This window comes from Photinus pyralis, unplaced genomic scaffold (assembly GCF_008802855.1).
Source record: "Photinus pyralis isolate 1611_PpyrPB1 unplaced genomic scaffold, Ppyr1.3 Ppyr1.4_LG4, whole genome shotgun sequence".
NCBI classification, from domain to species: Eukaryota; Metazoa; Arthropoda; class Insecta; order Coleoptera; family Lampyridae; genus Photinus; species Photinus pyralis.
In genome coordinates this window covers 45,499,447-45,526,073 of record NW_022170511.1, presented here as the reverse complement: position 1 = coordinate 45,526,073, position 26,627 = coordinate 45,499,447, and the positions used below count along the sequence as shown (strand labels likewise).

The 26,627-nt window shown below is 34.6% G+C and overlaps 1 protein-coding gene across 6 annotated transcripts in view; it reads right to left on the bottom strand.

Annotated features, from left to right (window-relative positions):
* The window catches only part of LOC116168431 (diuretic hormone receptor-like), a 57,642-nt gene that overhangs the window by 15,468 nt on the left and 15,547 nt on the right, over positions 1-26,627 (bottom strand). For 2 of the 6 annotated variants that reach the window (XR_004144767.1, XM_031484257.1), the window contains exons 1-3: positions 22,690-22,982; positions 11,781-11,967; positions 2,722-2,815 (exon numbers count right to left, since the gene is read on the bottom strand). Coding sequence is in view for 5 of the 6 variants with exons in the window: in XM_031484257.1 (XP_031340117.1) it covers positions 2,722-2,815; positions 11,781-11,967; positions 22,690-22,924 (516 nt within the window). In the remaining variant the exon portion in view is untranslated. Of the gene's footprint in view, positions 1-2,721; positions 2,816-11,780; positions 11,968-12,041; positions 12,052-22,689; positions 22,983-26,627 lie in introns of those variants that run through there. The other 4 variants (XM_031484258.1, XM_031484260.1, XM_031484262.1 and 1 more) reach the window with 4 other exon arrangements.

The window sequence follows — 26,627 nt, the reverse complement described above, 5'->3', positions numbered from 1 at the left end:
AGGTCATTTGTATGTAAACGATCTTATTTGAACTTAAGACGAAATAATGGATTTGTACCTCCAATCAAAGATGATATATCCTACCTTCCTTTAGCTACCGCAAAAAGAGAAATTGAAAAAATCTTCTATGGGATTGATCTTTATTTAATTTATCTAATCGAGCTATCTTAATTGGTTCAAATAGAAAACAAAAACAAACGAAAATATCACTTATTTGTTGCTATGGGAATAGAAAGAAAGAATTTAATTTGCTGTCACTTAAAGGAGTACTTTAAAATGAAGTAAAAAATGTTTTTGTGGTGCACCGCAGAGCTACCCCCCCGCCACCTTCATTACTACACTAATACTTTAATGGCCCGTAACCTATGCAATTCCACCTGGCCCGCCCCTGACTAGAAACCAATTTCGAAAGAAAATTCAAAGGGCTGTAACTTTTGAACTAGAAGCCCAATCTTGGAACTGTTTGAAATTATGGATTCTACAGGCCACATTCTATAAGAAAATTTTTTTTCCGGGTCGATCTGAGACAATTTTTTTTTCGGGGCTCAAAAAAGGCAGTGTATAACCTTCCTTTTTTACCAAAAATTGACTGCACCAAAATTTCTCGGGAAAACACTTTTTCTTATTAATTTTGGTGCGTATAATCTAAAACAATTCGTACTTTTTCGATCGGACTTCTCAATCAAAAGTTATGGACTAGAAACCAATTTCGTAAGAAAATTCAAAGGGCTGTAACTTTTGAACTAGTAGCCCAATCTTGGAACTGTTTGAAATTATGGATTCTACAGGCCACATTCTATAAAAAATTTTTTTTCCGGGTCGATCTGAGACAATTTTTTTTCGGGGCTCAAAAAAAGGCAGTGTATAACCTTCCTTTTTTACCAAAAATTGACTGCACCAAAATTTCTCGGGAAAACACTTTTTCTTATTAATTTTGGTGCGTAGAATCCAAAACAATTCGTACTTTTTCGATTAGACTTCTCAATCAAAAGTTATGAACTAGAAACCAATTTCGAAAGAAAATTCAAAGGGCTGTAACTTTTGAACTAGTAGCCCAATCTTGGAACTGTTTGAAATTATGGATTCTACAGGCCACATTCTATAAGAACATTTTTTTTCCGGGTCGATCTGAGACAATTTTTTTTTCGGGGCTCAAAAAAAGACAGTGTATAACCTTCCTTTTTTACCAAAAATTGACTGCACCAAAATTTCTCGGGAAAACACTTTTTCTTATTAATTTTGGTGCGTAGAATCTAAAGCAATTCGTACTTTTTCGATCGGACTTCTCAATCAAAAGTTATGGACTAGAAACCAATTTCGTAAGAAAATTCAAAGGGCTGTAACTTTTGAACTAGAAGCCCAATCTTGGAACTGTTTGAAATTATGGATTCTACAGGCCACATTCTATAAAAAAAAATTTTCCGGGTCGATCTGAGACAATTTTTTTGTCGGAGCTCTACTAAAATGAAGCAAAAAAATGTTTTTGTGGTGCACCGCAGAGATCCCCCCCCCCCCCCCCCCGGCCACCTTCATTACTACACTAATACTTTAATGGCCCGTAACATATGCAATTCCACCTGGCCCGTAAGTACCCAGTCCGCCCCTGATTTCGATAACACGTTCACAATTTATTTCGCACAAATGTTGCAGCGATATACTCATTTAATTATATGAGTAAAATCAATTCATTACCCTGAAAACAACGTCAATTATCATAAACACTGAAGTAGGTACCTAACATAATTATGACGTAATATAAAATTGATTGTTAATAACAAAGGAGATTCGAATCAAAGTGCCCTCGACTCTATTTTTCGATATAGGGAATCGTTCGGCGAGAACTGTAAGTGTATTCTGGCTGATTACTTTTTCCATTCGTTTTCAAACGTCGTCTAATGGGTTTTTGAAAACTGTCAACCCAAAATGGAAATAATACGCACTTACTTTTTCCTCCTTCGATTGAAATTTGATTGAAACGCTTCTACAATAGTGATTTGTTAAAGTGCTTTTGAACCATATCATGTAGGTACACAACCTAGCACTTTATGTGCGGTTTGGACCATCAGCAAAGCCATTGTTTGAATTTAAAACGTGGCAAATTCACGAAAACAATGAAAGATGCCGTCCGAGGGTGCTTTTCTTATAGAAATTTTAGAGGTGGGAAACAGTAAACGCTTTTGGTGCACGCATCGAATTTGGGACAGAGAGTATAAATAGCCCCCATTGTAGTGCTCTATTTCACAAAGCAGATTAATTTGCGATTCACTAATTGCGTTAGCGAAACCGAGCGCGATAGATTCATTATTATTTTTTTTTAAGATATTCCAAAATTAGCAGTTTCGTATTTATTCATTCAAGAAATGAAATCGAAATATTTTCTTAATTTCCCTCGGCTGCGTATACAAATTTTCATTCTGGGAACTTTAAGGAAATAGGTAACGTAATTTAAGTCCAGGTTAAATTGACAAAAACGTGAGTGCAAACATCTACCTGTACACATTTCAAATCTTTATCGCGTATTTGTTCAATTAAAAATGAGGTTCCTATCACTAAATAAATACGATTTGTAAACAGTCACCTGATCGATACGAACGTTCGATTGATTGGTGTGTTTTTTTTGTTAAGTAAAAAAAACTTTCAATTTGGCTTACGTGGCTTTGCGTAGTTAAGAAATCGCGGAAATTGCTTTACGCCTCAATAAAGTTCATCAATAACCCTTACCTGCAGCGTATACGTCAAAGTCCACATGAAGTCCGCCAGGATGTAGGTGCACATCAGATTCATGTGGATCGTGTTGCGTAAACATTTCAGATCCCTGAAAAGACGAAAGGGCGGACATTAGTTCAACTTGATATTAAAACTTTACGTATAAATTTAGGCGCCCTTTGACATTTTTGTCATTGCAAGGTAGTTTAAGGCATCGGATCGGATAAAGTTTCATCTTATCGCCTCCTCGAAAGTGTGGGGGTGTGTAAATTAATTCCGCGTGTAGTCAAAGGGATTCGCGAGAAAACAGAAGTTGAGCGATTATTTTTATACTTACTTCTGCTCATCTCCGTTTATAGCAAACCTTTTTATGGGTAAATTTGAAATTGATCTACAAGCTTATGTTCTTCGTTATATGGATGATGATTTTTCCATTCTCGATTACAAAATTTGATCGCCCTGAAACTTTGTTAATTTGAACACCTCGATCAAATTTACTTTCGAAACAGAATTTAAAAGTACAATGGAATGAGACTTTCCGACACTTATTATCTCATATCTAACTAAAGATTCGACTTACTGAATACAGCCAAAATATCTGTTTGACTGTTTGGTTTATAGATTAATTAATTTATTTCCACCTTCACAACATAAAAATTACGCAGATGGAACTAGCTTAATTCAAGGGGGGGGGGGGTATTATAATGTCGGAATCGCCTGAGTATTGCGGGAATTAATTTTTTTACATCAAATTGTTACCAAAAACGCTAATTATTAACGAGCTCCTAGCGAGTTCATGATTCTGTGCGTCCGTCCATTCGTGAACAAGATAACTCCTTTACAGTTTTGAATTTTCCAATTCTGTTTCAGTATTTTGTTTATCATCACCCAAGGAAGAACTGATTAAATGTTCAGTGACCCAAGAGCTCGTTTGCTATATTTGCTACAAAGTTTATTCGACTATTGGAGGCGTAAATCCCACGTGATGCATTTGGACCCTCAACCTAGCCTAGAGGGAGGTGGCAGATCGAACTTTCAAGCATCATCAGCAGTATCATTTTTTTCTATGGCCCAGAAAAAAATACATACTGTATTGAATAGCATTTTTTTGTTACGAGTACAATTAATGTACGTTACACAAGAAAAACAAAATTTGAAAACTTTTGATTTCAACAGGATGGTGCACTTCCACATAATGGCCTAATCGGGCGAGGATGCCTATTGGCAATTTCCAGAATGAAAAATATGTCCAAGATCCCCATGATAGACATCCTTGTCTTGAACACAGTGTATAATGATAAACTAACAGTACCATCGCCATTCGTAAGCAGAAAAAAGGAAGTTTCTCAAAAAAATTTTCAATTTACAAAATCTCATATACACGGTGTCCATTTTTCGAGTGCCACTATGGGGATCTCATTTATCTAGAAAGTTGGTTAAATGGGGGAAAAGTTGCCAATCTTCGTGCTGAATAAGAATCTGAAGAGAAATTTGAAATATCTTTAATAGTTTTGAAGATATCGCAAAAAAACGAAAATTTCTGATTTTCGTTTTTAATTTTTTTATGATAAACTAATCGTAGTACCAATTTCTAATTAACACATTATTCGGACACTTTTTAATGGAGATTTCAAATATGGCATCCTGTTTTTTATAACTTTCAAGATGACGGAGAAACACGTGGCAACTTTAGTTTTTCTTATGTGCACCATTTTGAATTTTCACATTTTGAGATTACGTTTTTTTTTCTCTTTACAACGATATATCACACATAGTGGTTCAGTACCACATTTTTCCTAAAAATACAATTTTTAATTTTATGAGAAGAGTGCTTTGGAAAAACAAAACGTTCTTTTGTTGTGAACTAAAGAGGTTGACTTATTTCATGTAGTGTCATTTAGGTTTATACTTGCAGCGTTATCCAGAGCGGCAATAACCTAGTTTGAGGTATTTTTCTTTGCTGTATAAAAACTTGGGCGAATATGGTTCTTTTAAAAGATGTAGACCGCAATATGGTGATAGACTCAATGAATATGAGTAGGCAATTTACTGATCTATTCATCATTTAATAATTGTTAATTAGGTGCAATAAAACAATCCATTTGTCTCCTCAAAAGAAGTTGCAGCCCAACTGAATTTACAAAACATTGCCAGCCGACCTTGATGAACTTCGTCATAGAATTGTGAGCACTCTCAGGCACAAGATTAGAAGAAGGGATGTGTCAAGAGCCATAGTGACACTGTGCTCAGAATTAGGGGGTGGGCAATTTGAACACATGTTGTGATGTATTTTGTTCTAATTTGAATTATAATTTTTTACAAACCGAAGGTTCAATTCTGTTCAGATGAAAATCGAATTTCTACTTCTCTGACAACGCTGCAACCAGACAGATGGATCAAACTGTCAAACTTTTGTTTACAACAAAAGAACGTTTTGTTTTTCCAAAGCACTCTTCTCAAAAAAATTAAAAATTGTATTTTTAGGAAAAATGTGTTACTGAACCACCATGTGTGATATATCGTTGTAAAGAGAAAAAAAGACATAATCCCAAAATGTCAAAATTCAATATGGCGCTCATAAGAAAAACTAAAGTTGCCACGTGTTTCTCCGTCATCTTGAAAGTTATTAAAAACAGAATGCCATATTTAAAATCTCCATTAAATAGTGTCCGAATAATGTGTTAATTAGAAATGTCTACTATGATTAGTTTATCATAAAAACTTTAATATTTCAATAACCGTTCGATTTAGGTTTATAGTTTCATATCAAATTTATTACCAATTTTACGTAGATTTAAAAGATGCGTATAAACTAGAGTACCTATCCTATAACGTAGTGTTAGTAAACATGCACAACTTTTCAGAAATTCATATTAGTTCCCCGTAGAATAAACAACTCAGATCGACGTTACCTATACACCTCGTGTATATTAAGCGGCAATCGAATTTTCTTTGAAAAGCAAGGCAAGAGTGTGATAAGGATAACTATTTCACAACATCCCTATGTATACAAATTTTGCATCCTGGCATAAACGCGATTGCTAGCACTTCGCCCTTTCTCAATTTCCCCAAACACACGGCAAATAGTTAAAAATGTTGGAACAAAATAATCAAAGCAACATCCTCGCTACTAAGATGTTTCTCACCTTGTCAATTACTGTAGTGAATGTCAGCCATTTAAAAAAAATCAATTGTTTTTCGGTACTCATTTGTTTTCTGAAATAAAAACAACTGAATATTATGAGATTATTATGGGAAATAAAATGTTAAACCACTTGCATATAGAAAAATGGTGTTACTGTCTTGCAGTTAATGATGACTTATTCGAACATTTATTGTAAATTGTTATATTAGGAAACCGTTTTTAGTAATTTGGTCTTTCTTTATGTTGAATTCGCTGTTCTAAATATAATAATTTTTGATAGATTTTGATTTGTTTTATAGCAGGCATTCCATGGCAAGGCGGATATTGGCGCAGTTTTTGTATTATAAAATGATTATTGAAAAAGATGCGGGCTTTATTTTCCAATTTTCCGTCTTTATTATGCAAAAAATTAAAAACTAAAATTAAAAACATTTTTACTCTAAAATAATTTGGGGGGCCAGTAACCGCATGTTATGAATTTTACATTGAAATCCCAATGATGCGCTACGCAAGTCACCACCCTGTATAAAAGCGCTCTAGTCGTTTTTAGATATTTAAAATGCCATATAAATAACAGAATAAACGTCCCCAAATATTGAGTGACTACTTAGACTAGACCGAAACCACCAGGGTGATGACTTTCATTTTGTGGATCTTGACTCAAAAAATTGCGCAAAATCATCCAAATTATTTTATTTAACTGACAAACCAAGCCCACACACTTGACATATTTACGTAGATAAATCATCTTCGATAACGAATCGCCGAGTGGGTACTGGAAAATACTTATGGCCGCATCTTTTTTTGCCATTCTGGAAATTTTTCATTCCCGAAAAAGACACGCTTAGTCTTATCGTATATTTACCGACAAGATTTTATGTAAGCAATATTGCAATTGATAATTGCGTTAGATCATACTGTTGACTTTCAAGACTGATAACCTACTTGTCACGTAATGGCAAACATTTCTACATATACCCCGATAGTCAGGTGCAAGACTTCAGGTATCCAAAACACATTCGGGCGACCTTGGCACGTTTTGTCACACGCCTTGTACATTTTTCCCAGTCACGACCAGATTTTATCTACGACCTTCATTGTATATCACACGTACCTAACTAAATTTGTGTGTGGTGTAAAAATTAATTGAAATAACTTGGCGAACCTTGAACGTAATGCACAAAGAGAACTAATTATATACTCAATCGAATCAATTCCGGCAAGGAACTACTTTAGGATGATTGTTTAAATTGCACAAGTTTCGATTTTGTGGAGAAAAACGCGAAACGGGATTTATACACCCCTAATCAAGGAAATATAAAATTAAACCACTGACAAGCATATAGTACTCTTATACAACCTGACTTCAAATGAGAAAATCAAAAATATTTGCAATCGACAACTAGTAAAGATTGTTGTAGATCAATGTAATAAAAATGAACCGATAACAGGTGATAAAAATCCCGATTCATACGATATCAGAGAAGGGTATAAGTATAAGTAGTTCGCATATCTTTTCAAATAGTCCAATGATTAGGGGTGATATATACGCCGTCCAAGCAGTTTTACCACTCGATAAATAATGGGCATGGGTCATTTAATTATATACGTGCTTAATTAATTTAGAATTAATAAACAATAAATTTATAGCAGTCTTGAAATGAATTGATGTATAAACATATAAAATATCATTTATCACAATACACAATTTATAACAACGCCAATTATTCAATACTTCGACTTCGAAGTTGGAACTGACTGAAACGCAATTTGATTTGCCAACAAACATGCCCTCTTTCTCGAAAGATCTTGAACGCATCCGACTATTCTAAAATGTTCTCGAACAATTACATCACATCCACCTTCGTTCTTTATCACCTATGGCCAATCTTTCAGGGCGCCTCGAGGTCTATCGGGATTTCTGGAATATTTGCTCCAATATAATAAAATAAAATGTTTTTGTTATTATTACGGCATTGAAAAGGTAAAATTCTGCTTCCGTTTATATAAGGTATAAAATCGATGGCATACAATAATATGCAACCTCAAAACAACCGCCGACGCAAGTTACAATGAATTGAATAGAAGACAATACACTTCGATTTACTAAACAATGTTGGAAAGTCATAACGTAAATTCTAAATATGGATCAAATCATGGAATTCAATCTTTTCGCTAATGAAAGGAATTTCCATCCGCCTCGAAGGACCAACCGACGTTACTATAGATTTAAGCAAATTAAACTTATCGAGGCGTGCTCTATTTGGCTGACGGTGAAGGCGGCCAGGCATGGATTGTAGCGGCGGGCCCGTAAATAGATCCCCCGTTTTGGCCTCGTTTAAACATTTGTGATGCACGAAGGCACAAAATTAATATACCCTTCTGGAAAAATTCAGACGACATGTGTGTGGAAATAGATCCTGTGCGCTTCCGCGTCACGTCTAATCGATTATTTCCACAATCACGATTTTTTACATTGAGGTTATCAAACCATGGTTTTTTTCATTTCTTAGAGGCTGAAAAATAACAAATGAAGCAGCCAGTTTTATCAAGTAAAATACCGTACTCCCTCACACTTCAATTATACTACCTCTGCATCCATTAATATTTGAACTTAAGTCTTTGAAAATATCCCCAAAAACTTTGCGCAACAATTTTTTTGATTTCAATGAATTTTTGAAAATTTAACAATTAAATTAACTAATGGCTGAGCAATGCAAATATTTTGAAACACTAGAAACAGCTCTGAAAATACGATTTAATTCTCATATTTAATGAACTAAACATTTGAGAATTAAATTTGAATTCATTATTTAATGTTGACCCTCCAAACAGGAAAAGAAACGCAAAGGAAAGGGTTTACACGAAAAATTTGGGAAATACCAATACTATAGGTTAATATTAATTATTCATCCCAATTAAGAGTTGGATCATCCCAATAAAATAGTGTGAGTACGAAAGAGAGTTTCTTTAAAACTACCCAAGCAACACAGTTCCGTATAAAATGCGTTTATAGTAGACTAAAACCCTACGTTTAAAAAACGTAATCATATACTAGTATATAGTACACATACAGGGTGGTGACTTGCGTAACGCATCATAGGGATTTCAATGTAAAATTCATAACATGCCATTATTGGCTCCCCAAATTATTCTAGAGCAAACATGTATTAAGGTTTTTTGTAGAAAAAATTTTTTTACGTCAATCAACTGTATTAGTTTTCATTTTTTTGCATAATAAAGACGGAAAATTGGAAAAATAAAACCCCCATCTTCTTCAATAATCTGTGATGCCATGGAATTTTATAATACAAAAACTACGCCAATATCCGTCATGCCATGGAATGTCTGCTATAAAACAAATGAAATTCTATCAAAAAGTATTATATTTAGAACAGCGAATTCAACATAAATAAATACCAAATTACTAAAAACGGTTTCCTAATATAACAATTTACAATAAATGTTCGAATAAGTCACCATTAACTGCAAGACAGTAACCAAGTCGATCATAAAATCCATTTCGAACTGCTGCTAATTGATAACTGGATATCTTTTTGTTTTAGAAAATTCCATGGCATCACAGATTATTGAAAAAGATGCGGGTTTTATTTTTCCAATTTTCCGTCTTTATTATGTAAAAATTGAAAACTAATACGGTTTATTGACGTAAAAATTTGTTTCTACAAAAAACCTTAATACATTTTTGCTCTAGAATAATTTGGGGAGCCAATAATCGCATGTTATGAATTTTACATTGAAATCCCTATGATGCGTTACGCAAGTCACCACCCTGTATATGTCCGGCGGATATTGTTATATTCTTGTAGAATATTATGCGTTTATTATTTCTATTGATATACGATTTATTACAGAATACGTTTAAATTTCGCAAATGGAATATCTGATTATAAAATTTTATATTCAAAGGGAATATGTAGTAATATCCTTACGCGTTATTCGTATTAAATTCGTCGAAAATGTACTGGTAATAAACGTTTATAATAAATGCAATATATGGGTTTGGTAGATTGTATATTTAATCAAATCAAACGGTCTGAATTATATAATAATTACAAAGCCCATCACGAACAATCAGGGTCCATTTTATTCAATGCCTATTTGTAAACCTGGCGCCTGCTGCCTTCGCACCGGTAAGTGGTGTCGCTAGACGTCCTGAGCATCCGTACGGAGGCGTTTTAATTATTCTTGCCGATTGGCGTCGAAGAAGCGTCCCCCTATAGGATAAAAAAAGCCAAGTTTAAACTAGGACCTGTTGAAAGTAGCTGTGGTCAACTTTGCGCAGTAGATTCAGGTTCCATTCCAGAATACTGATTTACCACGTCCTAATAAAGAAGAATATCAGCAAATATAATTTCTATTATTGTCAACTTACCATATACCGCAACGTTTTTGGATGAAGCCATAACCCTGACACTCATATGCAATTGCATACGTAAATAATATGCAAAATAAACAGTTTTAAAATGTCTGTAGAAATATATGTATGCATAAAAGGGTCGTATATAACACGAAAGAATAAAGATGGTATAAAGTACGTATTCCTTGTACCAGTTTCAGTAGTAATTTTAATTTTAACAAATACAATTCGTGTCATTTATATTCCTATTTGTAGAGCAAGTAAGCAACCCAATATATCAGTATACGGTAAATTAAAAACGTATTATATACGTTTGTCAGATTAATATTAAAAAGACGTTTATTTATCTACTTATTTTCAACGTTTCTTACAACAGTTTCGTTAGAATAAGACATAATACGCAATTTTGATACGTAGAATATAGGTACCAAATTGGGGTACATTTATCAAATTATTGCTAAAAGAACGTTTATTTATATAGATATTATCAACGTATAATGTGTTCTGAATTTTTTTTCCTCGATTTCTACCGAGAAACATTCTTGATGTTATCAATAAATGACTGAATTTATCGCAAATCCTGTTTTTCACAAAGTAGCACTCACACTGATAGCTAAGCGATAATGATGAATACTGTAATTTCTTGGCCGTTTTAATGAACTATAGTGTGTACAAATAAAACCTGACCGTTTCAGAATTATGCACAAAAAATGATTGTTTGGTGCAAGATATAAGCAGAGAAAAGGGCCGGTATGCTTATTAAACCCTTAACAGAAGAGGGTGGGACAATTTCGTCTAATTAAATCTCTCCTTCAAACCTCGATCCGTTCCGATTTTCTTCAGTTAAGTTTGAAACGTAGATAAAGTGAAAATTACAAATGTGGACCGTTATCAGTAACCAAATACGATAAATTGGGCAATTGAACGGTTTTAATAAAAACGGTGGCAAAAATCGTGATTATGGAAGCCTATAATTATTTTGCACAAAACAAGCAACGCTTTAAAAAAATAACGCGAAGAAACGTGACGACCTGTGTCGAAGTTACGTAACTTGCACCTTAAGTACTTGCGGCTTTAATCGTAGCGATCTTATTGGTTATTGATACCGATAACGGATCGGGATGGGCTGTAGGTTATAAAATCGATCTTAACCACTTTAAAATTTAGTACAAATCCGATTTTGTTTCAATTTCGTGCACCGAAAAAGAGGTGAATCATTAGGTGGAAGCTTAGATCTTTGACATTTTATTTGAACAATGCCAGATCTAACTCTTCCATGTGATGGGATGCCTTTAGACCGACCCACCAAAGTGTTGGCCCGTTCCGGTGACATAAAAGCTTTTCAAAAATGAGTGGAGAAGTGGTCTCATCACTTTATTACGATTAGTGAGATTCAACTCCTCCAACTTATTTTGCAAAGTCAGACCGACTAGAGCTGGTTTCCATTCGCAGTGTTTTAGTTTTAGTTGTTGTACGTAATCGTTTTTGTAAAATAAAGATCTTAACCATAAAAATCGTTGTAAATGCGAGATAAAAACCCTCACTTACTTGAATTTCCAAAAAATGAAAACGGCGACGGTTAGTGCAATCAAGCTGATCGAATATCCAATGAAGTAAATTGTGGTCGTAATTTCGACGCCGGGAACGTGATTTTCCAGATATAACTCCTTGCATCGACTGTAATCGGTGTATTGATCCCAAGTACCATTTGGAAAGCACCACCGACTCGCGTTTTCTGTAAATAAAGACAAGATTAATTTCGTATTCGCAGGAGAAATTGAGTCAACAAAAACGTCTCAATTTCGCTACCTGTATACGAGTACCGTCGAATTCAATTTGTATTCACAAATATGTATTCTTACAAGTTTGCTACGTCAAAGGAGAAAAAGGGGAACCATTTCTCGCTACTACCATACGCTTTTAAGGGCAATTACGCAGGCAAACGAAATGTGTGTAGTTTCCTAGGTAGGTACGCTTTGGTGAAAATATGAACCAATTAAATCTAAATGGAGAGCGTAATAAGGCAATTAATTTAAAAAAAAGTGAAGAGAATTTTTAACTCGCTATTTAGGTACACACATTTAATACCATTAGCGTGAAGTGAAAAATATTAGAAAAGTGTAAAGGTAGCGACACGTGCCCAACTAAAAAGCATTTCCTTACGTTACAGGAAATGATAAAATACGGCACTATACTGAAGGAGTCGTTCTTTTGTTGTGAACAAAATGTTGACCTATTTCAAGCAGTGTAATTTACGTTTGTGCTAGTTTTATTGCTAAAATATTATTTATTCTTATGTATTTTGTTCTATTTTGAATTATAATTTTCTTGCAAAACGAAGGTTCAATTCTGTTCATATTTAAATCGAAAACACATCTAGTTCCCTGATGCCAACGCTGCAACCGGCCATATGCATCAAACTGTCAAACTTTTGTTTACTAACAAAAGAACGTTTTGTTTTTCCAAAGCACTCTTCCCAAAAAATTAAAAATTGTATTTTAGGAAAAATGTGATACTGAACCACCATGTGTGATATATCGTCGTAAAGAGAAAAAAAGACGTAATCTTAAAATCTCAAAATTAAAAATGGCACCCATAAAAAAAACCAAAATTGCCACGTATTTCTCTGTCATCTTAAAAGTTATTTAAACCGAGATGTCACATTCGAAATCTCCATTGAAAAGTGTTAATGTGTTAATTAGAAATGTCTAGCACGACTAGTTTATCATGAAAAAATTAGAAACGAAAATCGGAAAGTTTCGGTTTTTTGTGATATTTTTAGAACTATTGATGATATTTTAAATTTCTTTTCAGATGGTTATTCAGCAAGGAAATTCGCAACTTTGCCCCCATTTAACCAACTTTCTATCTCTTAAGGTAAGCGAGATCCCCATAGTGGCACTCGAAAAATGGACACCGTGTATATAATTATAATTTGAAATATTTTTCTAAATTGAATAAGAGTGTAAATAAATACGTAAGGCATAGATCTGTAGGTGAATGAAATATCACTCTCTACTATCCTCACCTCTCCATTTTATAAAAGGTTCAAATTTGAAGAAATAGGTATTAGTTAGCATAGGTTTACCCACGCCAATAACGTGAAGGTAAAAAATAGTTCATGGATTTCGTAGAATTTTTAGTGCAGATCAACAACAACAACAACAATGCACAGAAATCAGTTTATAAAAATCTCAAACGGTTTCCTTGATAATCCTGACCGAAAATCACAGAAAATAGTCCGAAAAACCGCGTTAATTTTGCCAAACGTACGTTCAGGTATAAACCGATTTATGTAATAAAAGACTACTCGCTAAGATTTTTAAAATCCCCAGCACCCGCACCCAGCATGTATCGTTGAATAATAAAGTATTCATTAAAATAAAAATTACTTCCTTGACAGTTTCAGTCGACGTGTTCCAGGACTATTCCAGGGCACAAAAACAAGAATTTTAAGTCAATTTGTTTCTTTCATCTGGAAATCATTATATATACAGGGTGGTGACTTGCGTAACGCATCATAGGGATTTCAATGTAAAATTCATAACGTGCGATTATTGGCCCCCCCAATTTTATTTTAGAGCAAAAATGTATTAAAGTTTCTTGTAGAAAAAAATTTTTTCGCCAATAAACCGTATTAGTTTTTAATGATTTTCATAATAAAGACGGAAAATAGGAAAAATAAAACCCGCATCTTTTTCAATAATCTGCTATGCCATGGAATTTTCTAAAACAAAAAGATATCCAGTTATCAATTAGCAGCAGTTCGAAATGAATTTTATGACCGACTTGGTTAGTGTCTTGCAGTTAATGGTGACTTATTCGAACATTATTTATTGTAAATTGTTATATTAGGAAAACGTTTTTAGTAATTTGGTCTTTCTTTATGTTGAATTCGCTGTTCTAAATATAATACTTTTTGATAGAATTTGATTTGTTTTTTATCAGACATTCCATGGCATGACGGATGTTGCCGTAGTTTTTGTATGATAAAATTCCATGGCATCAAGATTATTGAAAAAGATGGGGGTTTCCAATTTTCCGCCTTTATTATGAAAAACATTGAATACTAATACGGTTGATTGACGTAAAAAATTTTTTTCTACAAAAACCTTAATACATTTTTGCTCTAAAATAATTTGGGGAGCTAATAATCGCATCTTATGAATTGTACATTGAAATCCCTATGATGCGTTACGCAAGTCACCACCCTGTATACATATAGAGGAAATAGTAATCATGTGAAAAAATCCCTAATGCACTTCAGTCGAGGAGACGAAGGACAATAGGAATTGCCAAAAGGTGCGGAAAATTATAAAGGACCGAACAACATACAAATTAAATTCACAGAAGACTAATTAAAGAGCTTGCGATCAATTAGTTGGTAGTTAAATTTAATTAGATAAGTACAATGTTAAACCTTTGCGTGGTTTAAAAAATACATGTAGCCTACGACTTTTCTGTAATAATAGCGGCCCATACCTTTTATCCGCAATGAGTGGTTTAAGGCGGCGGCGTGGTAATCAAAGCAATTTCACTTTCAATATTCGCTAACGAGTATGTATCGATTACAGTATCTACTTCCAATTAAGGTGAAAATTAAGATAAAGAGACTCGTAAGTAACCCCAAGCTTCTAGTTTGAGGGATGCAGTTTAGGGTGGTGTTCTTTTTACGAAAATCGCTTTCGTGAAAATCACTTTAATTCCATCTTCCTTTCTATTTCTATTTTCCCACCAGAACATCAAACAATGTACCATGTGATTATTCTATTTGACTCAGCTTGCACTCACGAATATACCATCAATCTTGGATTCAATCATACTTCCACAAAAATGTATCTAACATTGGCGCACGTAAATATTCGACAGTATTTTATGAATTACAACCTCAACCCCAACCCCGGTAAATCCTTTTGCCCTAATGTTGCTTATCTATAAAAGATGGCAGATCTTTTCCGTTTAAGGAACTGCGATGGCTGATGTTAGGGTAGGATGTCGGAAAGGCTCCACATAATTGATAAATTGTCAATCAGTCCGCAATTTCATTAGCAGAATATGAAATAATAGTTGGAAAAAGGAACGTTTAATTGAGTGCCAATTTACGATTAGTATCCCCGAATGGCGTTCCGCATCGTGCCAGATGCGCGCCAAACAGATTTTTGCACAAATTAAGTTAAAAACGGCAGCAATTAGAAAGGCAAAAAAAACGAGAGTTATGCTGACTTTGACAAATTTCCTGCGTAAATTGAATTTTACGGCTGTCAGAAAGACCTTCACAGGTTATAAATATAAGGGCGACCATCTTGTGGTGATGCTAGAAGAGCTTTTTATTAGATCAAAAATTTAAAAGCTTTTTTATAAGCTTTGCTAAAGGGCGACTTACCTTCCGCGTTATGTAAGTTACTACGGTGGCGTTATATAGATTTTTTATGCTAGATAAAAACGTGCCCGGTAATTTGATTAAAATATTATTGGCCTAAAATGCTCTTACGTCAATCGATACGATAAATCGGCAGCATATATGCCCTTACCTAAAAGGGTAGGTACCGACGGCCAAAATTAATTGTTGATTTCCAGAACTACCCATTAGTTTCACTTTAAATGCTTTGTCGGTGCGTGTTATTCAATTAGGTAAAACTTTTCTTATGTACCTAGCTGGGGAGGTTGTCCGAATAATATTGAAACCGATACCGTTGAGAATGAGATATTATTATCCTGCTTATAATTACATATTATTATCCCCATAATTAATGTGTTACACTAACTTTACAATATAAATGTGCAACATTGAAACGGAATAAATAACCGTAAATTTAATTACGTCGTTTAATTATTTATAATTAATTAACAACAGTCTTAAAATAGATTAATTTATAACAGCAGTTACAATTTATCGCCTATGTTCGAACTAAACTCGAAACACGATTCGATTTGCTTATACAGCAAACAACATTATTTCTAGACTGGTATCGAGCCACGGACACTTCAGAATGTTCTCGAACAAACACGTCATATTTCTCGATTACGTCACATCTGCCTTCCCTCTTTATCGATGACTACTTTCATGGCACCTCGATGTCTATCGAGATTTCTGGAATATTCGCTACAATATATGGGCAGGTCAGGGTTTTGAAATTCATTTTTTTTAAATTTTAGCTTTTATACCTCATTTCAATTTTTTGAAAGGACCCCATTCACGAATGAATTCTAAAATACAAAATATGCGTACCTAGGAGATACAAATATGGTAATTATATTAAAAAAATCCTGTATTCTGCGGAGATAGTAATTCAATTTTGAAATAAATATCAATTTGATCCCGTATAGAAAGATATAGTATGAATGTAACGAATGAGTCGGGATTAGAAATAATGACAAGCAATAACGAATGATTTTACGGGTACTTCCTATTCCTATGCCTTGTGGACGTTACATAATGGAACCTCATTTCCCTCTGATTTTAGGATCATGCCGTTTTAATCTCTTTTTGTGCAGATAAACCATCCCGCAGAGAGCTGTTTTGCCCTTTCGAAACGTGATTAGAATTTATTCATCAGAATTTGATCCTAAAAGTAAATAGCTTCTCGAGTTTTGAGACTTTTCTCTTGATGGCTTATTGCATTTGTCCGCGAAAATGAAAGTATGTAGTTTCCTTTTTTATTGTGATACTGATTGACGACGAGACAAAAAATATCTTATTGAAGAAGCGGACGCAAGAAACGATTTCGCGCGATCGGGGTAAATTGCACGTAGTTTTTATGGCAACGAGGAAAATAAGAAATATGGGGCAATTAATTATAAAATGTGGATGAGCGGTATTTTTTAACGTTCGTAACTGAATGGTATTTTTAGGAAACGTCCATCTATAATTAGTTTTAAGCCCCGCTCTGTGCTTCCCGTCAATATAAGAAGCGAGGGGTAAATTATGATGACCTATATTTCGCGAATGAATACGTTTAATTAGGGAAGATTAATTTCGTTAGAGGCATTATTTTTTTGATAATAACGCTCACGAGCACAGCAAAGATGATTAAAAACTTTGCTCTTACGCACTCGTCGGGGTATGGTATACGCTTGTAATTTCTCTTGAGACCGTATTGGTTCGCCTTCTACCTCCTTTTGATTGCGTTACTTTACGGCACACAAAAACTGCGGATGTAACGATGTGCGATACTTCCCAAACTACCATGTAACTTTCATGTAGAGATTATAATTATAACAACCCTGTTACTTTTAAGCGCACGGCAGGAATTAATTCGAGAGCTAATTCCATTTTGTGAATTAAAATTCATTTTGGTTAAACCTTTTTAACAAGATTACGATTTAAGTGTTTAGCAAATGCAATTACGAATTCTGAAAAGAGAAAAGCCTCAAAAAATTACATATTTCTGTTCTGTATTTCATAGGATATACCGGGGCCTATACCTACTATGATTAAATGATTTCAGTTGAGGTCACTTTATAGTCCGGGAAATAGAGACTGAAAATGGACCATTTCCTGCAAAACGAGAAGTAGTTCCAATTTTTTTTGCATATAACCTTCCTTTTTTACCAAAATTCGACTACACCAAAATTTCTCGGGAAAACACTTTTTCTTATTAATTTTGGTACGTAGAATCCAAAACAATTCGTACTTTTTCGATCAAGTTTCTCAATCAAAAGTTATAGACTAGAAACCAATTTCGAAAAAAAAATTCAAAGGGCTGTAACTTTTGAACTAGTAGCCCAATCTTGGAACTGTTTGAAATTATGGATTCTACAGGCCACATTCTATAAGAAAATTTTTTTTCCGGGCGATCTGAGACAATGTTTTTTTCAGGGCTCAAAAAAAGGCAGTGTATAACCAGGGGCGCACTGGCCCGGGGGGGCGGGTGGCGATTGCCACCTGGCCTGTAGATCATAATGGCCCGTTGGAAATTTATAAGTATGTGCTGTATTTAGTTTCTTGCACTATTAATAAGTTATTAACACGTTTCTCTAATTGGGGTTGATGTTAGGTTGTTAAAAAATTCAGTTTTAATTGAAGTGTTTTACAATGAATTTATCATTTTTTGTCGTAGCATGAAAGTGCTGAAATACACTAATACTTTAATGGCCCGTAACCTATGCAATTCCACCTGGCCCGCAGTTACCCAGTCCGCCCCTGCAGAGGATTAAATTCAGGCGTTTTGGTGTAACACTTTTCCCAAAATAATGTTAAAAGTATGACCTAAATGGAAAAATGTTACCTTTCATTTTTCCTATAGCCTGAAGAAACAAGAAGCCCACAAAGTGTCTCAACGTCTACCCAAGGTACATATGGAAATATCAATGTTCGAGTTCGTATTTAATTCCGTGGAGGAGCTTCAACTTCACCACGCCAGACGACTAAGAAAGTAAAGCTTCAAAAACAAATTCTTTCCAAAGAAGTTGCCTGAGAGTGAAAATCCATGTCCATTTTCCCAATAGATAAAAAAGTGAAAGTTCAGCAATATTCTCGTAATCGCAAAAGAAATACATCTTGGTGGTGACTTGCGTAACGCATCATAGGGATTTCAATGTAAAATTCATAACATGCGATTATTGGCTCCCCAAATTATTTTAGAGCAAAAATGTATTAAAGTTTTTTGTAGAACAAATTTTTTTCGCCAATCAACCGTATTGGTTTTAAATTTTTTGCATAATAAAGACGAAAAATTGGAAAAATAAAACCCGCATCTTTTTCAATAATCTGTGATGCCATGGAATTTATAATACAAAAACTACGCCAATATCCATCTTGCCATGGAATGTTTGCTATAAAACAAATCAAATTCTATCAAAAAGTATTATATTTAGAACAGCGAATTCAACAAAAAGAAATGCCAAATTACTAAAAACGGTTTTCTAATATAACAATTTACAATAAATGTTCGAATAAGTCACCATTAACTGCAAGACAGTAACCAAGTGGATCATAAAATCCATTTCGGACTACTGCTAATTGATAACTGGATATCTTTTTGTTTTAGAAAATTCCATGGCATCGCAGATTATTGAAAAAGATGGGGGTTGAATTTTTCCAATTTTCCGTCTTTATTATGCAAAAAATTGAAAACTATAATACGGTTGATTGGCGTACAATAAACTTTAATACATTTTTGCTCTAAAATAATTTGGGGCGCCAATAATCGCATGTTATGAATTTTACATTGAATTGACTGTATAGTAAATCGGGTGATAGAATCCAAAGTTGGCCATGGATTCCTTTCCGTGCCCTGCCTTAGTGCTCAAAAAAAGATCAGACCTCTTTCCTTTTGAGACATCGGCTTGCAGATTTTGACGTTCGGCAGAGAATGGATGAGATGTGTAGTGTACGTATCAACTACGGTTCCTGAGAAAGGTTTGAGGTAAATGCGTTTCAGAACACGCTCTCATTTTCGAATGTCCAACAAAAACAAACGCAACTCGATAACTCAACAATCTCGATTTGTGAATTTTTTATTTGAGTTTTGGCCATTTTTCGGTCCTAAAACTCAAAACCGACTTCATTTTTGGACTTCACGCAATTTAATGCAACAAAGCTTTCTGAATATAACAGTGATTTATTGTTGTTGAATTTTTGGAGATTTTTAAAGATTGTCAAAATTGGAGGGTCGATATTTCCAAAAGGTTAGTTTTCAAAGTCCGTGGGTCTTGATAAAATTACGATCTTTTTTTTATGCGTCATTGAACCTGTCTGTTAGAGTAGATTAGATTAACTTAATTCGGTCTACAAAATCTTGAGAAAGAATGCGCGTTTTAATTTTTAACAAATTAAATGAATTAATGATTCAAAATGGTCGAACTAATTAATAAAGCGCCAATTTAAGACGTTGATTAATTAAAAAATTAGGTAGGGGTGCGTCAAGGAGAAGGGAAGTAGATTGATTGGATTTTGAGCCATGGGAGCAACAATCGCTCGGTTCAAAATATAATTTAAAACAGCATGTTGTATTCTGTTATGGACTTCATTTTATTTCGTGTGCCGCGTCACATTTGAAATAAGAATGATTGATGTCTTTCGAATCAGATGTTTCACTTTATCTACCCTTACGGTTAAAAAGCGACTTAACCTACTCATTCAAACCTATTAAAATGTCAATTTAACATTTGCTATAAAATAAAAAAATAAATATTATTTTGATGCGGTCATTTTATTGGTACGGAAGTACCAGTTGGAATAACAACTGCTTAATACGTGTAATTTTTGAAAAATGTCTGCAAAAGACATTTTGCTTCATCTATTTCACCGTGGCTTATGAATGTTATCACAATTATACCTAAGAAATTAATATTTTTGACCATTATGCAGTCCAAAATATTTCAAACTTTCCATCCAAGCACAAATTTTTTTTCAAAAAAACGCTATGCGCGCAAAACATACAGAAAAAACTCCTCACAGAAAGGTACTTTCGTAATTTCGATTACCCAAAGGTATTGTGTTTGTTTCCAGAGAATAAAGTGTAGAAAAAGAATTGATAACATGACCATCAAACGCAGACTTAAAAGAAACGACACTTACAAACCGGCCCATAAAACTAAATTGTTGCCGGTTTTATGATCAACTACTGTACTGTAAGTACATCGAGAACCTCTCTGTATAATATATCCGCACAACCCCCAATTTCATTCTCGCCCCCATACAGTCGAGAGAATTGTAATGTTCGAGTCTTCTAAATTACTTATTTGATAAAACGACCTTTCCGAAAGAGAACGCATCAAAAAACAACATTCCATTCTATGGCACAAAGGAAGGGCTTACTGAAACCCCCTGGTAGCCATTACCACGTTCAGACTTATCTAACGATTGCTTCCAAAATTTGTTTTATTTGGGTTTATATGGCGATTACGGCCGATCTTTTCTAGACACTCCTCATAACCCGCTCCGTTTACGTATCGGATCGCATTTTTGCTAAATCATCCCTAAACAATGCCGCACTCGCACTCACATTAATTGCGTTTGCGAGCCCGAAGAGAAATTTGGATTCTCAGTCGCGCCCTCTTCGATCCAAGATTTATTACACCTACGTTACTCAAAAATGTATTTGATTTTCTTTTACGGCGTTCCGGACCTTTTCTCTCAATATTCACAACTGAATTGAACTCGAACTTTTACTAGAATCCCATCCCTGGTGGGTTCGAAAAACTATTACTTGTAATAGAAGCGGACTTTTTCCGGTTTCCTAGTGTGAACGACGACGGTGAACGTAAAGTCCTTTTATACCGGTACAGTTTTAGATTGTGAGAATTATTCCCTTTGCGGGTCCCGAACTTTGGAAGAAAATCGACCAGTAAAAGGTAACAGTTGTAGATAATGCTCAATTAATTGCATTGAGTTGACTTATTACTAAATTTTCAATGCTACACAATCCCCCTCTCCTCACTCGGTTCCGATTAAGGGGGTTGATATGCCAGCAAAACTGTCAAATTAATCATCCATTATCCTTATTCACTGACTATTTGCAAACAACAAAATTAAAATGCGTTAGTGAAAGATTTTAGTCGTAGTAGCTGAAACTAGTACTATGCGATCAAAAATGAGTTGCTGTCGAGTTACCTTTGGAATTTTTGTTTACATGGTAAATTGTACTTAACTTAAATTTCCAAAGGCGACTCGACAGCAACTCATTTTTGATCGCCCGTTAGTAGTACTTGCTTCTGAAAAAGAGCTTGGTAAATTGCTTCTAGAGAATGGCAAAGTGTACCGATTTGATGTACTGTTCAAATTTTCTATGGACCAATATTAAACAGGCAGCTTCATGATGACAATTCTACAATATTTATTAGTTCAGTACCTAAGAAAATTTAACATATGTATACGGAATGCTCAGTAAAAGTTTTGGTATTTATTTTTATTTACTTCAGTAAAGCTCATATGCAATTTCAGCGCTATATAAAAGCATACGTCATTTTATTTTCAAATTCATTGCATTAAAATTTCGTGAAGGTATTTATAAACAAGCAAGGGATGGTTGGTATGATATTTCATAAATAATTTGAAGTACAAATGAATGTCTGGTGGCGCAAAGCACTTTTTATATAAACTGAAAAGTATATGAAGGATTTTATTATTTTCCACACCGTAAGCTATTGGATATGTTTATGCATATTTTTTGGTACTTCGAGTGGTGGATTTCTTTGTTTTTTTTCCCGAAGGGTCTACTCATCTAAATGTATATTTGAAATTTATTCCAAAAAAAATGGTCGGTATGCAAATTTCGATTATCGTCACAAACTATGCTGAATGGCGGCCGCTATAAAGTATCCTTTAACGGTCGCTATATTAAAAACAAAGCGCGTAAAAGCTTTCAAACTCTTCCCTATAAGAGGCATTCGTTCCTCCTTTCACCACCTTCCATTCGCGTCTCCCGAAAGGCAAATTTTAATGGAATTTAATAGTTTGAATATTATTAAATCCGTCAATCGAACGTCATTGAAAATAATGTGGAGTACTTACGCGTCGTGTCATAGCGAATTCCATTTAATTGGGAAAGACAGGGTAGGACAGCTAATGTATTTGGCGACGTTTGCGGCCAACATAGAACTCTATCGAAATCTATTCCGCATCCGGTCGCAATCGGTTGAAGAGATTTTTTTAATTCACACGATAATTCCGTCTCGGAATCGTTGAGGCGCTCCAATAAAAATTGGTCGTCGTACAGATTAAAGTCGTTCTCGTTAAAATCGGACATTGGCGATCGTATCGGGAGACGTCAAATTGCATCCCCTAAACTAAATGCTGGCGAACGGAAAGCGTGGAACGCACTGAGAGGCGTCCGATTTTCGAAGTTTCGAGACGCTCAGCATCCCCCAGCGCGTGCTCGGGCAACAGTTTATTAACTGTTGTTTAATTTGTTATAGGACCGCGACCTTCCCGCTTTGGTCGGGACGTATTGGCCTATACGTTTTATTAATTTGCGCCATTATATTGCAATTGGTTTTGCGATACGACGCCTCATTCGAAATTCAGTACACGACCTCGCAATTTCTTCTGTTTATTGAACTTCCAGTCTCCAGAGAAAGAAAAACAAACACACAATTACGGGAATGTATGTATGAACCCGTCGTGATTGATGCATATTCCTTTACAGTCGTAACACATAAACGGGGGATTATCCTCATTTTTCATTTCAGAGAAAATATTTCTCCCTTATCTTTGATCAGTCGAACCAGCTTAACCAACTTTGAACCCTTAATCTCAAAGCATGTGCACAACAGCCACCAATCGTGGTAATATTTATGGAGAACACCCCCGAGCTTTCGTTCCCCAGTAGCTGTATAATTCAAAGATACGTAGACCAATATACTTGATTGATTGCTTTTTCGCAACCCATTACCAGACATTTGGTTGTTTGACATTTTCTGGAGTGCATATTTCGCATTATTCCCTTTTTCAATCAGTGCCTAGGTAACACTTAGAAACACGTGATAAAACATGATGGTATATTTGAATTTATTTGATTTAGCTCGTTAATTGACATTTTTCACAATAGAACCCCGTAATTCCTACCGTTGAGAAGCATTTTTGAATTTTCGAATTCTATCGAGATAAGTAAAGTCAAAATTTTTTGGATTTCAAGGGCTAGAGTAGGCTTATCATAGAAAAATTACCGAATGTTGAAATTTAGAGGACCGATTTTCCAGCAAACTATTTGAGTAGTGGAATTGTAAGAAAAGAAATTCTTACACAAACAAGAAGGCGCTTTTTTATGCTGATGAAAGCATCGATGTTGCACCAATGTTGCCAGATGATAGTCTATGTGCGATATTTGATGGTGCTATAAAAGAAGAGATCTGGAATGAACTAAAACGACCTCAAATGCCTTTGATGTTATGGCTGCAATATCCAACTTGATTGAAAAACATAATATTTTATGGGTTATAACAATTTTTTAGCACCGTTGAGAAAAATTCACAAAGGTTATTTTTTGATATCTTTGAAAATAAATGGACGCTAACGCATTCTCGAAAATGACATTTTGTTTCATTCGGATTTCTGGTGCGTCAAAACGTGTATTTCCGTTAAAAAAAGTGGGGGGTCATTTTTACCCCAATGCAATACCTCCTTTATATACTAACGTGCGGGTGGTAAAAAGTTTGCAGGTTACATTTTCACGACGAACACTATAAATTATTTGAAAAATAGACTTAAATTCCTTAAAATTATACACCACAAAGCTTTTGTATTGTTTTGATTTACTTACATAAGGTCTTTAATCTAAAATTGTGATTTTGTATTGTGTTAATATAAGAAAAATAAAATTACTGTCTACCCCCCCCCCCTTATTTTTTAATTCTTAAAAAACGGGCTAAAAACTACTATAATTATATTCGCGGTTGGGCGTTTTTTCGTTAATGCAGTAATCTCTGCAAAAAACGAAGCCTTTCTCTTTGAACCGAGCTTTGAACATTACTGATTTGGATTATTTATTAATTAATCCTTTTAAGGAACAAATCTATAACATTAACGAATTTTAAGCAGAAAAGTTCCTAAAAACGTGCTCAATTCTCAAAGGTAACTGAGGTACAACAGCCAGTTAATAGATGAACTGATTTATTTAAATGTGTACAGTGTGGTCCAATTTCGATGGGATTAAATGGGTAACTTTCTTATTAGCGCAGATAAACGAAAATCGCTTGGGAACTCGTGACCTCTTTTTTCATGCTTATTCCATTCGATTACCAAAAATTAACAGTCGTCTTTTGTTCTTTCCATAGAGAGACAAGCTGAAAAATGACCGATTCCTTCAATTTGCTGTAACTCCTTTATTTTTGAAGTTAGAGCAAATTTGGTTGAGCATTATTCAGGCACTTTTTAACGTAGAAATCAATGCCGCCAGTGTTTTGTTTCTAGTCCTTTTAGTAACTACGCTGCAACTCGAAGTTCATTTTTTTAATGGAAATTATAGTTGGCCCATGGTTTAAAAAAATTCCTCGTTGTACGAGGTTTCCGGAAATATGTAATATGTCATACTTACTTATTTTCAATAATAAGTTCTCTGCAATAAATTTTGCTTATTAAATAACAAAAAAATGGTCGCCTATGAAAAATACTTGACAGCTGTAGATTTTGCTGCCATTTTTCAGGGAAAAAAACAAAAGACGGCAACTTATTTCTGGTACCGGTATTGGGATAATCATGAAAAAAGAAGCCACGAATGTCGTTTTCCTTTATCTGCGCTAATAAGAAAGTTACCCATTTTCATTGTAGAAACCGTAACAAAACTCCATATCAGCATATTCTTCATTAGTCAGTACATGTGGCATTATGAACGACTTGGTCGACACGTCAACCAAATAATGTTAAATGTCCAACATTGACAACAGCCGTGCGTGATATCAGTTCTGGGTGTATCTCAATTACCTTTGAGAATTGAGCACATGCTTTTAGGAACTTTTCTGCTTTAAAATAAATATTAAAATATAGGTTAAAAAAAGGAAACAAAAACCTGCGTCGATCAAAGGATGAACAAACAAAATTGGTCCAATAGAAAAATTGTTAAAAGCTATCGATAAACTCCCATTTTTTCCAACTTTTCTAAAAAACTGAAAAACTAAAAAACCTTTTTTTAATGCGTTGAGGCTCCTAAAAGAACGATAAAATTCACTACTCCTTTCCTAAAGATTGTAGGAAATCCGAGTTCAAAAAGTACCAAAAATTTAAAATTGGACCAATTTTTGAAATTTGTTGGAAATTATTGAAGGATGCAGAATGAACAAGGCTCATCCAAATTGCTTGAATGGCTCTCCCAACACCACCCTTTCACTACAACTGATGCCCTCATGTCACTAAGCAGCGGCATTTGTGACGCTTAAGCCATAAAGGTCAGTCCGCCTTACCCCTTATCTAATAACGCAAGCGAAAGTGTATTTCATTTTCATATAAATTGTAAGGTGCTGCGTCACGAAAACAGCAACCCCAAACTTGTCCCTAAGAACATTGTTTTGGGTGTAATCCTTGCCAAATCCACGTCTTTTGTTCAAGTTATTAATGATTTTGGACAATTTCGACCTTCTACATTATTTGAAGTTATTTCTAAATTGTAAAGTACTTGTCTTTAAAAAAATACACCAAAACTTCTATTAAAAATGATATCGTTTATGGTTAAGTTACCACCATAATAATTTCATTTTCGCAATTCCTTAACTAACACGCTTAATGAGCTTGGTTCGATAGATGGCCCCCGAAATTTAAAACATCTCTAAAACCGTTTTAGATGTTACACTTACCCAAACGCAATGGGCTAATGAATTTGAATTTTCTACAGCATTTCTAATGTGCTTTATAACATCCCTAAGGGCGTCGTTTGGGGATCAAAAAAGCACCTCCTTGAGTAGGAATTTTACAAGTCAGTTCAATCGTTCCATTTGTCATCGTTGCTGAGACAAATGCCA